This window comes from Rhinatrema bivittatum, chromosome 5 (genome assembly GCF_901001135.1).
Source record: "Rhinatrema bivittatum chromosome 5, aRhiBiv1.1, whole genome shotgun sequence".
NCBI classification, from domain to species: domain Eukaryota; kingdom Metazoa; phylum Chordata; class Amphibia; order Gymnophiona; family Rhinatrematidae; genus Rhinatrema; species Rhinatrema bivittatum.
In genome coordinates, this window is record NC_042619.1 from 123,178,140 (window position 1) to 123,191,958 (window position 13,819).

At 45.7% G+C, this 13,819-nt stretch overlaps 1 protein-coding gene across 1 annotated transcript in view; it reads right to left on the reverse strand.

Annotated features, from left to right (window-relative positions):
- ITM2B (integral membrane protein 2B) overlaps positions 1-13,819 on the reverse strand; it is a 102,611-nt gene that overhangs the window by 15,710 nt on the left and 73,082 nt on the right. The window contains exon 5 of the mRNA XM_029602870.1: positions 3,110-3,260. Coding sequence (XP_029458730.1) covers positions 3,110-3,260 — 151 coding nt within the window. The remainder of the gene's footprint in view (positions 1-3,109; positions 3,261-13,819) is intronic.

Genomic DNA, 13,819 nt, shown 5'->3' on the forward strand with positions numbered 1-13,819 from the left:
ACCATAGGACATTGCTTCCTAGCCCTTGACTTTTTAATTTCCTGAGGAGCCTGACAAATGCTTTCTGAAAATCCAAATACACTTTATCAACCAGTTCACCTTTATCTACATGTTTATTTATACCTTCAAAAATATTTCCAAAGTGCCTGGTAGTAGAAACTTTGTGTGGCTGCTACTGAGGTGACTTCAGAATTTGTGTATTACATACAATGACTTCACCTGTGCAAGAAAAATTGTGTTTTCTGCTATTGTACATCTATTAGAGATCAATACAAATAAAATTTTAAAAATCTGTTGGGTGGTGTTCTTAAATTCCATATTAATATTAATTGATCTATCTTTGTTACATAAAGTTTGAGAAATAAACTTGTGGATGGGACATTGGTAGGGTAGGAATAAGAGAAGATGTACATGAGGAGGAGGAAAATGAATGGAAAAAGTGAGGAAAAAAAATCCTTGGAGAGCATATCTGGAGGAAGGAGGGAGGAAGAGTGAAAAGGGAGAATATCTGGAGAGAATGTCTAGATGGAGGAAGAGAAGAAAAAATATTTGAAGAGGAGAAAAATAGATGGAGTTAGGGAAGAGCGGAGGAATGCCAGGAGGGGGAGAAGATGGAAAGAATGTCTGGAGGGAGGGAGAAAGGAAGGAACATAAGAACCTAAGAAATTGCCATGCTGGGTCAGACCAAGGGTCCATCAAGCCCAGCATCCTGTTTCCAACAGAGGCCTAACCAGGCCACAAGAACCTAGCAATTACCCAGACACCAAGAAGATCCCATGCTACTGATGCAATTAACAGCAGTGGCTATTCCCTAAGTAAACTTGATTAATAACAGTTAATGAACTTCAAGAACTTATCCAAACCTTTTTTTAACCCAGCTACACTAACTGCACTAACCACATCCTCTGGCAACAAATTCCAGAGCTAAATTGTGTGTTGAGTGAAAAAGAATTTTCTACAATTAGTCTTAAATGTGCTACTTGCTAACTTCATGGAATGCCCCCTAGTCCTTCTATTATCCGAAAGTGTAAATAACCAATTCATATCTACTCGTTCAAGACCTCCCATGATCTTAAAGACCTCTATCATATCCCCCCTCAGCCATCTCTTCTCCAAGCTGAACAAGCCCTAATCTCTTCAGCCTTTCCTCATAGGGGAGCTGTTCCATCCCCTTTATCATTTTGGTTCCCCTTCTCTGTACCTTCTCCATCGCAACTATATCTTTTTTGAGATGCGGCGACCAGAATTGTACACAGTATTCAAGGTGTGGTCTCACCATGGAGCGATACAGAGGAATTTATTATTGTGGCTACTTTGTCCTATGTTTTGGCATGAAATTAATCAAGAAAATGAATATTTGCAATAATTCTGATTTCCTGTGCAGTATATTTCGATATGTGATGCAAATTGGGAAGAGGTACGAAATAATTGACTATTGATCTTGAGAAAATACCTTTATCATTTTGAAGGATGAGACAATGTATGGAGGGAGGGGCGAGAATGTCTGGAAGAAGTTGGAGGACTGCCGTTGACACCTTTCTCCCAGGATGCCATTTGCCCTACAGCCAGCCCTGCCCCCTTGCTATCACCTTGGTCACTACCCTTGACCTCTCACACTATCTTCCCTTCCTTAATTGTACCTCTCATTCCCTTTTTTACTCTAAACCCTTTCTCCTCCCAGTTCTCACCCATCTTCAACTATTCCCTCGCTGTCTCACCCGCTGCTCTTACATCCCCCTTCTTTGCTTTCATTCCCTGCTCTGACCACTCCTTGCTCTCTCACAGTGGTCTCACCACTCTCACTCCCCTGCTTACACCTCTCACTCATTACAGCTACAAGAGCAAAGAGGAAACATTACTGAGTCGTTGCTGCTTCCTAGCCTTCCACAGCAGATTGGTTCTGCTAAGCAGAGTGAGCCAATCAACTACAGGAGGTGGGGAAGCAGCAGCATCCCAACAGTGTTTCCTCCCATTTGCCATGGCCCTTGTGTTCCTGCTGCCCTCAGCTTTTGGCCTGAAGGAGAGCGGGCAGCCATACTAAATGGGCAACACCAATGCTTTTAGATCCTCCTGCTAGCTCTGCACAAAAGTCACTTCCTCTCCTGCTGCTGCCACTGCAGCTTTGATTTCCCATTTTTAGGTCTCTAAATTACCATGGGGCTCCTACAGTTGTGGGGCCCCGTGTGGTCACACCAATCTCATTGGCCTAAGAATGATATTGCCCCTGCTGTCATGTGCTCCAGTGGCCCAGCACCAAAGATGTTACTTTTTATTGTAAAATGTTCTCTTCTTGTCACCAAAGCCACTCTCTTTCCCGCCCATCCCTCCCAGTCCAGCCTGCCAGTGCTCAGGACGACAAGAGGAAGAGGACATAGCATCCTGCTGGGTGAGAAGGAAGCAACTGCTGATGCTCTGCTGTTTCCTGGACCAAGTATAAAGAATGTGAACCAATTCAGAATGAAAAAGGTTAAGTCCTTTCACGTCTGACTCTTCAGAAAGCCATCACGCATCAACCCTACCACTTCTTTTTGGTTTTCTTCCACATCCACTCTCACTTAAAAGGCTCGGGAGAGGATGTGGCTCCCTATAGTTTTTGTCAAACTATTGGTACCAAAGGAATTACAGGTCAGCCCTACTGTGAAATCCAAAGTATAAACCAGGAGAGCACGAGAACAATGTAAATTCCTTCAGGGATACTGAACCACAATCACAGAGTTCAAAAGCTAGAAGTAGATTCTCATTTGGCTTTTGAAGAGATTTCATTTTATAGTGAATGGCTTGATTTGATCCATTTTTGTGTTTGTTTTAAATCACCACCATTTAAAAGTGGGCCCAAATGTGTAAAGGCTTGGGACCTGCTACCTTGCTGAATCACTGGCAATTCTAGCTTCTAACCTAAGCTTGTCACCTATATAATCTATAATATCCATCCTTAATAAATCTAGATCTGTTCAATCACCCCTTCCCCTCCCCCTCTTGGCACTATTACAGCAGCAATTTCAGCCAGGCCAGGATCTTTACAGAGGTCTCCCAAACCATTGGGCCGACTCTAAAAACCTTTCCTTCATCTGCAACATTTGTAGCTTTTAGCATCATAAGAAATAGGTACCTCGTGTGGTCTCTCTGCGCTCCAATTTATAGGTTTCTTTACCATGGCACATTCGAAAGACAAAAACGCCCAAGTGATCCATATTTTCAATCTGTTCAGTGACAATCATCTCTTCACGGACCAGATACATGTGAGGTGAGTATATTCCAGCCTATTTTTCCAAAAACATTATCAGGTTAATTACATTTATATCATATTAGAAATAAAAGAATGCCATTTGAAAACTAAACACCAGTTACATTCTGTCTCAGGGCATTAGATGAAGGAAATAAGCAATGGGACAAACAGGTAATGAAATTAGGAAAGATTCAGGTCTTATGCAATATTGGAGTGATATCAAAACTTGGCTCTTTAGGATGGCTTTTCACATTAAGGCCCATATTTAGGTCCCTGTCCAGATAGCAAGTTAAAGTTAGCAGGATAAATTTATCCAGCTAAATTTGGAGGCATATTCAAAAGGGCAGCCGCATTATTGAATATAGCTAGCTGTAGCACCACAATCAGTCTTGGGGTAGCCAGAGAACAGACTCACAAAAATCACTCAAACTTCTTTAATAGTGAGAAGAAACAAGAAAATAAAACAGTGCTGCTTTTCCTTCGTAGTGCCAAACACAAAGACAGTAATATAACTTACGGTTCAGCAATATTCGCTTTCAGTAGGCCGCCTTCTCTCTCCAGGGCCTCCTCTTCCCTCCTGGGTCTAGCTAGTTGCACACCTTCCCAGAGAATTCTGCCCAGACCAGGATTCCCTGCTATCTTGGGCTTAAGGTGGACTAGGCTAGATCTCCGGATCCGGTCCTTTAAGGTGTTCTGGAGCTTTTTCTTGTATACTTCTTCACATACCTTCCCCCTTAGCTAAACTTGTTAGGCTGAGAGCCTGCCCTTACTAGGGGTACTTGCCTAAGAAAACACCCATTCCTCTCTTCCTTCCCCACCCTATGCTGGGGCTGTTTAACCCCTCTAAGATTTCCCTTCTCCATCCCATTTAGGAAACTGCTCAGGGGTTTGTGGGGAGCCCGCTGTTCCTCATTTGTCACAGTAATTTCCTTTATTTTGTTTACCGGGTTTCTGGATTTGTGCCTTTTTTGTAAACCGTTGTGATGGTGATTTAACTTAACGACGGGATAGAAAAGTTTTTAAATAAATAAATACATACCCCAATTCCCTTTGGCAACACTGCCATCAGATTCTTGGTGACAAGCCATCTGGCCTGGTTTATTTGTCCCTCAGCTGACCCCATAGGTTTTAAAACTGGAAACAATCACGCCCCCTAGAACTACTGGATATGGGACCTTGGGAAGTGTTCCTACATCCATAATGGTTTGCCCCACCGACATAGTCTGCAGAACCAGACTTGTTGGGTAATGCTGTTGGTTACCATGTTACAGGCAAGTGTCGCCTTCCTCTTGTAATTAATCTGTCCTCTCTGGGCTAAGTCTTTATGGTTGGGGGGTCTTTCCGCATCCTGAATCCACCAGGACTTGGGTAGGCACCTCATTTAGCTCCACTGAAATCACAAGGTCTGAAAGTTCCCCCAGTGGTCCATCTACCAAGTTCCAGCTTTTTCGCAATTGTGTTTGCTGACTCTCTCCCATTCTTCGTTCTCACGTTGAGGACAATCTTTGACAATGTCCTCTTTCACTCCACAATGAGAGCATGCCTATAGGACTTGTTCCATTGTAAGTCCCACAATTCCCACAAAAGGGTTCATCATTTCCTTTCTTCAGTTGACTCTGCTCTGCCTTGCATGGCTTCTCTCGCTTGCACTCCCATTCTAGGTCCTCATGCCATAGGCAGTCTTAGTCAGTATGGTCTTCTGTCTTACAGTAGGAATAAGTTTAAAAAAAAAAAAAAAGGGAACCTCTTGTAAACTGTTTATAAATTTCACAGGGCAATTCCTTCTTAAAAATTATGTAAAGTGGAAAGTGGAGGTTTCATCTATTTTTTTTGGCAGGAACCATCCAGGTTGTCCCGTCCTTTTGTTTTAATCAATCAACCCTCCTTCCACCGGGTTGGTTTTTTTAATAAATTGCATGAAACACTGAAATTCATACTTTTTTTTTTAATTATTAAAGGTTTTTATTGAAACAACAACAGAATAAAACCTACAGATCGGACCATACAAGTAGGAAATTAAGTATACATAATAAACTGCACAAAGCCGCAAGCAAAGCCAGGAACAACTGTAGGTGAAACATCACAGAATAGCAAAACCAAGTTGTTTACATTTAATGAATACAACACCCCACCCCCCCTAGCTTCACAATGACAAAGGAAATTAGAAAAGCAGAGCATACATGGAGTCACATAAAAGCATAGATAGAAATCTATGGGTTACCCCCAAAAGAAATATGAAAAGCGAAGGGCCCCTACCGCTAACATAATATTTAAGGCAAAGGACCCCCCGGCCCCCCAGAAAGCCATTGTTGGTAAGGGTGCCAAATCGATGTAAAACGGGAGACTGTCTTATTGTTGAATGGTGTAATTTTGGATAATAAATACATTTTCCGCACTCTGTTGTGAATGTCCTCTATCTTGGGAGTCCTGGTGTCTTTCCATAAACGTGCTATCTCACAGCGGCTGGCAGTAGAGACAAATTGAACTAACTGATTAGAATCCCGCGAAAGCCCAGTGGGTGCCAAGCCCAGCAGGGCCTGAGCAGGGGTGAGCGAGGGCAGACCCGGGAAAAGCTTGCTCAACCAGAGGGACACCTGCCTCCAAACTAAACTGACATGGGAGCAGGTCCACCACATATGATAAAACGTGCCCTCCTCCCCACAACCTCGCCAACAAGTATCAGGATATAAAGGCAGGAATTTATGTAACTGTGAGGGACATTTGTACCAGCGGTACAAGAGCTTATACGAGTTCTCAATAAGAGAAGCAGCAATATGTCCCCTGCCCAGCCGGCGAAAGACAGACTTCCAAAGCTGAGGTGTCCAGCTGACCTGAAGGTCTCGCTCCCAAGCCTTCTGGAAGGTGTAAAGAGGGGGATCTTGTACCAATAACAGTTGATAAAGCCTTGACAGCATTTTGGGGCAACTATGCGCCCGCTCACAAAGTTTCTCGAAAGCAGAGGGTTCCTGAGCGAGTGGAGTACTAAGCCCAGTGGCCTTAGCAAAATGCGCTAATTGCAAATAGGGGTACAACGCCGACTCAGGTAAGTCATAGGCTCGCTGAAGATCAGCAAAAGAGCGTAAAGCTGTAGAGCCCCAAACATGTCCCCACGTCGTGATGCCCCGCCGTCTCCAGTCTAAAAAACTGGAGCTCTCACATCCCGGGCGGAAGGCTTTATTGTAATATAAATGGGTACTGGCATGGTATTCCCTATTTCCCACCAGGGGAGCACAGAGGTGATGCCACAGGTGAAGCAGCATAAGTGTAGAGGGAGGCAACACCGCCCCCGGATTCACCGTCCAGGTGTGCTTAGGCTGCCAGATAAGGCTACTGAGCGGAACAGAGCCAAGAAGTTCCTGGTTAATAATAACCCACAGTTTCTGCCTACGGGATGATTGTAAATCCACCAGTTTTTTAAATTGAGCAGCACGATAGTAGCGGATAAGATCCGGGACTCCCAGGCCACCTCTACCTTTAGGTTGTGTAAGTACTCTACAAGCTACCCGGGGTCGCCTACCCGCCCAGATGAAAGCCATACACCTTCGCTGCCATTGTTTTAACATAGACATGGGAACCAGCACTGGGAGTGTCTGAAAAAGATACAATAATTTCGGGAGGACATTCATTTTAAAGGCAGCCATTCTACCCAACCAAGATATCTGATATCGACTCCACTCCTCCATATCCTTTGCTAATTTAGTCCACAGTGGGGTATAGTTAATGGTAAGCAGATCTTGCATTACACTAAGGTGAATGCCCAGATACTTAATTTGGGTTTTGGCCCATTTAAAGGGGAACAGCTCCTGAAGGAAATGGACCAAGCGGGTATGTAAATTGATGTTAAGAACCTCTGATTTTTCCCAATTTACGGCAAAACCAGAGACCCGGCCGAAAGCCTCCATCTCAGCAATAACAGAGTCAAGAGAGTCGGCTGGGTCTGAGAGCGTAAACAAAATGTCATCGGCATATAGGGATATCTTGGGAGACAAGGCGCCCATAGGTACCCCAGAAATGTCAGCATTGCCGCGTATGGATATAGCAAATGGCTCAAGAAATAAAGCAAAGAGGAGGGGGGATAGCGGGCAACCCTGCCTAGTCCCCCTGACCACATCAAAAGGAGCTGAGTAGCCTCCATTTACCTTTAAACATGCCCGGGGAGAGTGATAGAGCTGACCCAACCACTGTAAATAAGAGGAGCCAAACCCCATATGCTCTAAAGTCTGAAAAAGATAAGGCCAGTGCACCCGATTAAACGCCTTTTCAGCATCAATTGACAAAGCCACTGCCGGGATGTTGTGTGTTTGGGCATACCAGATAATGTCCAAGATTTTGTGAACATTATCCGCAGTAGTTCTCCCAGGAATAAAGCCAGCCTGATCGAGCCCCACCAAGTGAGAAATAAAACAATTCAGGCGGTTCGCCAAGATTTTTGCCAGTAACTTAACATCGATGTTCAATAAAGAAATGGGCCGATAAGAACCACAAACGGATGGGTCCCGGTCTGGTTTAAGTAATAGTGTAATGCCCGCTAAGTTGGCCTGGGCTGACAGGGACGACCCCGTTTTCAGGGAGTTGAAAAATTTCAACAGAAGAGGGGCTAGGGCCGTAGCAAATAATTTATAAAACCGGGGAGTGTACCCATCGAGGCCCGGGGACTTCCCCAGTTTGAGGGAGTCAATAGCGTCCTGAAGTTCCATAGCGGAGATGTCCCCATCTAAAAATTGTCGCTGGGCCGCCGTCAAGGTAGGAAGGGGAAGCCGAGACAGGTATGCCTCAATCGAAGCTTCCTGTATATCAGGGTCGCCATGGTACAGAGCGGAGTAAAAACTTTGAAAGCAGCCCTGAATAGAAGCATTATCAGTAAGAAGCCCCCCTGAGGGATCCTTTATTTTTAAAATAGTGGCTTGTGCCCGCTTCCGCCGAAGGCTATGGGCTAAGTAACGTCCAGCCTTGTTCCCACCCTCAAAAAATCGCTGTTGAGCTAATTCCAATTGGTGGGCAATACGGGCAGAATCTAGGGCCATAATCTTATCCCGTAACTCCTGGATGGACCCCCGCTGCGTAGAGCCAGCTCCGTCCCGCATATGAGCCCGCTCCAGCCTGGACAGGGCCTTCAGTAACGTCTGGCGCTCTTGCTCTCGCTGTTGCTTAACAAAAGAGGCTCTCGCAATACAGGAGCCTCGCAGAACACACTTTAAACACTCCCACAGGGTCCCAGCCCCCACCTCCCCGGTATCATTATGAAGGAGATATTCACGAATCTCCCGAGTCAATTGCTGCTGAAAGTTACCATCCTCCAGGAGGGAATCATTTAGCCGCCAAAAACACTGACCTACATCAGACGGGCCCATACGCAATTTAAACCATATAGGCGCATGATCCGACCAAACTATAGGTTCGATGTCAACCCCTGTTACCGCATTAAGTTTGGTCCGGTCAAGCATGAACATATCCAGGCGGGAATAGCTATTGTGCGAGGGTGAGAAGTAGGTATAGCTGCGGGAAGTAGGGAAGCGAGAGCGCCAGACATCCACCCCAGCTATAAGCGCAAGAATCCGTTTGAGCGCCTTCCTGGCCAGGGCAGGGTCAGAGCTGGAACCCGCGGAGTTATCAAAACGGGGATTAAGCGTCAAATTGAAATCCCCCCCCCCAAAATAACACTTCCTTCCGCATGATCCATTAACAGCTTGTACAATTTAGTATAAAACGCTTCTTTCTGAGAGGTAGGACCATACACCGAACAAAGTGTATAAGACTCCCCGCCCAGAACTACATTAAGGAGAAGGTAGCGGCCTAGCGGGTCAGAAAGAATATTCCGTACCTCAAAGTGAATGTCTTTATGCACCAGTATTCCCACACCCGAATATCTGGAGGCAGGTGTCGCCGCCGCCCAAAATTGATGGGGGTATTTATCCGAGCGTAAGAGGCCCTCATAACGCTGGCGTAAGTGAGTTTCCTGGACATAAATCACCTGGGCAGATAACCTGTCTATTTCCTGAAATAAGAGCTTCCGTTTCCTGCCTGAGTTCAAGCCCTTAACATTAAGGGAGAGGAAGGTAATTGAGGTCATAATCTTAATGTCTCTGCACCTCCCCTCCCCCAATCCCACAGCCCAGCACCGGTAACCAAGAGTGCCGGCCCAGAAGAATCCAATAACAAAACCCCAAACGCAGCCATACCCGTATAATAGCCCGGCAGTCCACCTAAATAGAGGGAACCCCTGGTCATACTGACTACCATATAACACTCTAAGAGCATGAAAGCCGGGCATTGTGAAGCTAAACACCCCCCCCCCCAGCAAATATCCTGGATGGTTCCACACCTTCCAGAGAAGAACACGGAGGAAGAAACCATGCCGGGGTGCGGAGTCTGGCCCCCCCCCCCCCCGGAGCAATCAATTGATAATCATAAAGTCAGAAAACACGCTATGGCAACAGAATAAGTCCACCCATGAAATAAGCGAACAGAGACGCTGAGTCGTATCTGAAAAAGCAGTCAGTTTCACGACGACTTAGTCAATAAGAGCCCAGATAACTGGATGGGCCAGGCAATTCAGGTGAGGGTCCCAGATTCCCTGTGGTCGCTGGCATTCCTCCGAAGCCGACGGCCTCCTTTGGTGACCCGTTGCCAGCGTGGGGCGGCTGGTCTGGAGCCGGAAGCAGCCACCTCTTTAGATATCGGAATATCCACAGTAATACCCACGGCTTTCAGGGCTGGCACCGCATCTTCCAGACTGTGAACTGTATAGGATTTCCCATCCACTTGGAACCAGAGGCCGAAGGGGAACAGCCATCTGTAACGTATGGAAGCACTGGCCAAAGCAGAGGTGACCGGTCGCAGAGCCATGCGTTTGCGCAGGGTACTCGCCGCCAGATCTGCAAAAATGGAAATGTCATTCCCCTCCCAACTCCAAACACGCTGCTTCCTGGCCGCTGCAGCGATCCTCTCCTTATAAGCATAGGAGTGAAAGCAGACTACGATGTCACGTACCCTGTTGCCGGACTTGGGTCCCAGGGACCGATGCGCTCGTTCTATCCCTGGATCAGACGCAGGACCCTCGCTGCCGGTCTCCGAATTCCCAAGAAGCCAGAGGCATATTTTTTGAATAATAGAGACACAGTCCTGATAGTCCTCAGTTTCTGGCACACCTTTAAAACGAAGGTTACAGCGTCTGGTCCTGTTCTCCAAATCCTCGAGTTTGTCCTCCAAATTCGTTTGTGCGGATTTTAATGCGGTCACCTCCAGCTGCTGCTGCTGCCAGCGCTCCTCGTGCTCATCCAAGTGAAGGTCCGCGTCATCCACACGGCGGCCCAAGGCCGCGTTATCCTCCCGCATTTCCTGCAGCTTTTCAGCGATTTCCGTTTTAAATCCTTTAATGTCGCGTCGCAGCTCCATGAACCGGGAGCGCATCTCGGATCGGAGGGGACGCTCTGGGTCCGGGAGGTCCTGGTCGGATTCCACGTGCTCCGGGTCCTCCTGCTCGACTGCCACCGCCATTTTAGGGCCCTGGAGGTCCGGCACCTCTCCCCCTTTGCTGTATGAAAATTTGGCAAAGTCCATGGGGTTTTTTTTTTGCGCCATGGCCCCTCAGCATTCCGCTTCCCAAGCGCCCAAAAATCGCCGCGATTCGGGTGGGTGGCATGGTGTTTTTGTGGCGAAAAGTGCTCCGGGGCTGAGAGCTCCTCTAAGAGGCAGCCGGCATGGGAAGTGACGTCACTTCCTCCAAATTCATACGTTGTTAAAGTGCACTTATAACATGAAAAAAATTATATTAATTTTTTTCAATATTAAAAAACTGCCCAAAAGACTTTTCAATTTCTGTATAAAGACCGCCAGAACAGAAACTTAGCTGGATTGAGATGTAATATTAATGCCGCTGCTTCATCAAACCCGACCTGCGCAAGTTTCAAAATCAATCCTTCTTCAGGAGTTAATGCTCTTATAACAAAAGTTGTTCTCGTTTGAATTATCAAAATTCTTCCACTTCATCACTCCCTCAATTCATATTCAGGCAGAAAAAGCCTCCTCACCAAACATAGGCCTGGATTTATCAAAATGGGTAAGTACCGCATGCGATAGCAAAAGGGGTGTGTTTTATGCTAATATAGCATTTATCACAATTTGTGCTAATTACCTGTGCAAAGAGCTAAGTTAGTGCAAATTGCAATACCATTTTCAGATTCTGCGATAAGTGCCAGACCTGTTGTATTTCTTTCATTCAACCACTGGGGGGGGAGAGAGGGAGAGAGAGAGACAGAGACAGAGAGAGACAGGCCATAATGTCAAGGCCCATAGGTAGGTATTTGTATCCCTACTATGGTAGGCCCACCTAGTAACTCGAGGTGGGGTTTAGGTAAGAGTATAGGGGGTTAGGGGCCACTTTGACATTCTGTGCGACACCTACGAACAGAACAGTGGTCTCTTGTGAAGATTTGCTGGCCTTCGGAGTGAGGAAACTCCAATGTTCTCTCCACCTAGCTTGATGTTACCCAGGTAGAGAGTCCATCCCCAAAATCTCATCTTGGAGTGAGTTTCCTCACTCCAAAGGTCATCAAATCTTCATGAGACCACTGTTCTGTTCGTAGGTGTCACGTAGAATGTCAAAGTGGCCCCTAACCCCCTACACTCTTAACTAAACCCCACCTCGAGTTACTAGGTGGGCCTACCATAGGGATACAAATACCTACCTATGGGCCATGACATTATGGCCAGTCTCTCCCCTTCAATTCACCTGACATAGGCCTTACGGGAGACATCGCAAAGGGCGATGAAACCTTACCGCAGGGTCACGGCAGCTATCGCACAGCCTAACGCAATTCAAAGAGGTGTAGTTAAAAATCGGCATTACAGCTGTGCGATAGCTCTTCGCAGACAGGCTAACCCAGCCCACTCTCTGCCCCTAACTCCTATTTTCTTTTTCAAAATAATTTTTATAATAATTTTTAAAATAAATACAAAACATAAAACACAACTTACAAATACAGAAATCAAAAACATAATACAAAAGCCATAGTATCTAACAAAGCCAATACTATGAAACTTATAAAAATCGTTTATCTTACGTATTCAATTACATTAACATAAATCTCTATGTTATAAACAGTCATACCCCAGTCACACAACATTCATACATTTCCTCCCACCCATTACAGGAACCTCCGTTTAAAACCAGTTATGTTTATAACCAGTATCAATCAAACCGGCTTGTAAATCTTTTGGAAGTAACGCATAATAGGCTTGCCAACAAGCACAGTACAATTTATCAGGTTTACGTGTACCACTAAGAAAATCCATAAATTCCATTTGTAGTAGTAATATCATTCTATTTGTCCACGCTGCTAAAGTAGGCATAGCCATTGGGTCAGTCCAGTCCGCCAGTATGGTCCTACATGCAAGCATAATAGCAAGACGCTCACATTTTCGTTTTGAATTATTGCCTAGGTAACACCAAGAGGATAGATGGATTGGAATATGTGTGTACGCATCCTTCAGATCGATGGAACACATCCAGTCATTGGGTTGAATCAGAGGTAAGATCGATTTCAACGATACGATCTTGAATTTCTCTTTGGTCAGGAATTTGTTCAATTCCCGTAGATCTAATATGGGGCGAAGTCCACCCAACTTTTTGGGTATGAGGAAGTATGGTGAATAGAACCCTGTTTTTTGGGAAAATTCATCGAATGGCCTGCTGTTTGCGAAGCAAAGCAATCTCCTCCCCCAGTTGTGGTTGGAAGCTTTGAACTCTTCAGAGTGGAAAAGTGAGGTAGTATGGGTTTTGTGGTAAATTGGAGTTGATAGCCATGTTGTACTATTTCTAAAACCCATTGATTGGTTGTTATTTTCTCCCAGGCTGCCAGGCAAGAATGAATTCTTCCAGGTGGTGCTTAATGTAGTGGTGCTGGCTGATTTATTAAAAAGACGGCGTTGATTTTACTGCAGCAGCTGGTTGTTGTGTTTGCTGTCTCTGGTTACGTGGTTTACCCCTACGTTGAGTCGTGTTTTGTTGTGGCGGAGGATGCTGGTAAGATGGATACGTCTGTGTACGAAAAGATTGATAAGACCTGTAAGGCCTACGATTATAGGATTGTCTACGTGTAGATCCCACATAACGGTGTGGTCAAGTAGTGAGATTGTGATTTTAAGGATTGGACTGCTAGAGCTTCCTCCTTTAATTTCCCAACTGTTTCTTGAAACCGCTCTCCAAACAGGTTGTCTCCTGTGCACGGGAGGTTCGTCAGTTTCTCGTGTAAATCTTCTCGTATCGTACTAGATCGTAACCATGCCATCCTACGGACTGCTATGGCTGTCGCAGACGCCCTAGAACAGTGGTTCTCAACCCTGTCCTGGGGACCACCCCCCCAGCCAGTCGGGTTTTCATGATATCCACAATAAATATGCATGAGTGAAAATTTGCATACACTGCCTCCATAACATGCAAATTTTCTCTCATGCATATTCATTGTGGATATCATGAAAACCCGACTGGCTGGGGGGGGGTCCCCAGGACAGGGTTGAGAACCACTGTCCTAGAAGATGTTTCAAATGCCTCATATATTGATCGTAGAAGGTGTCGAGAACACTCCTCCATAT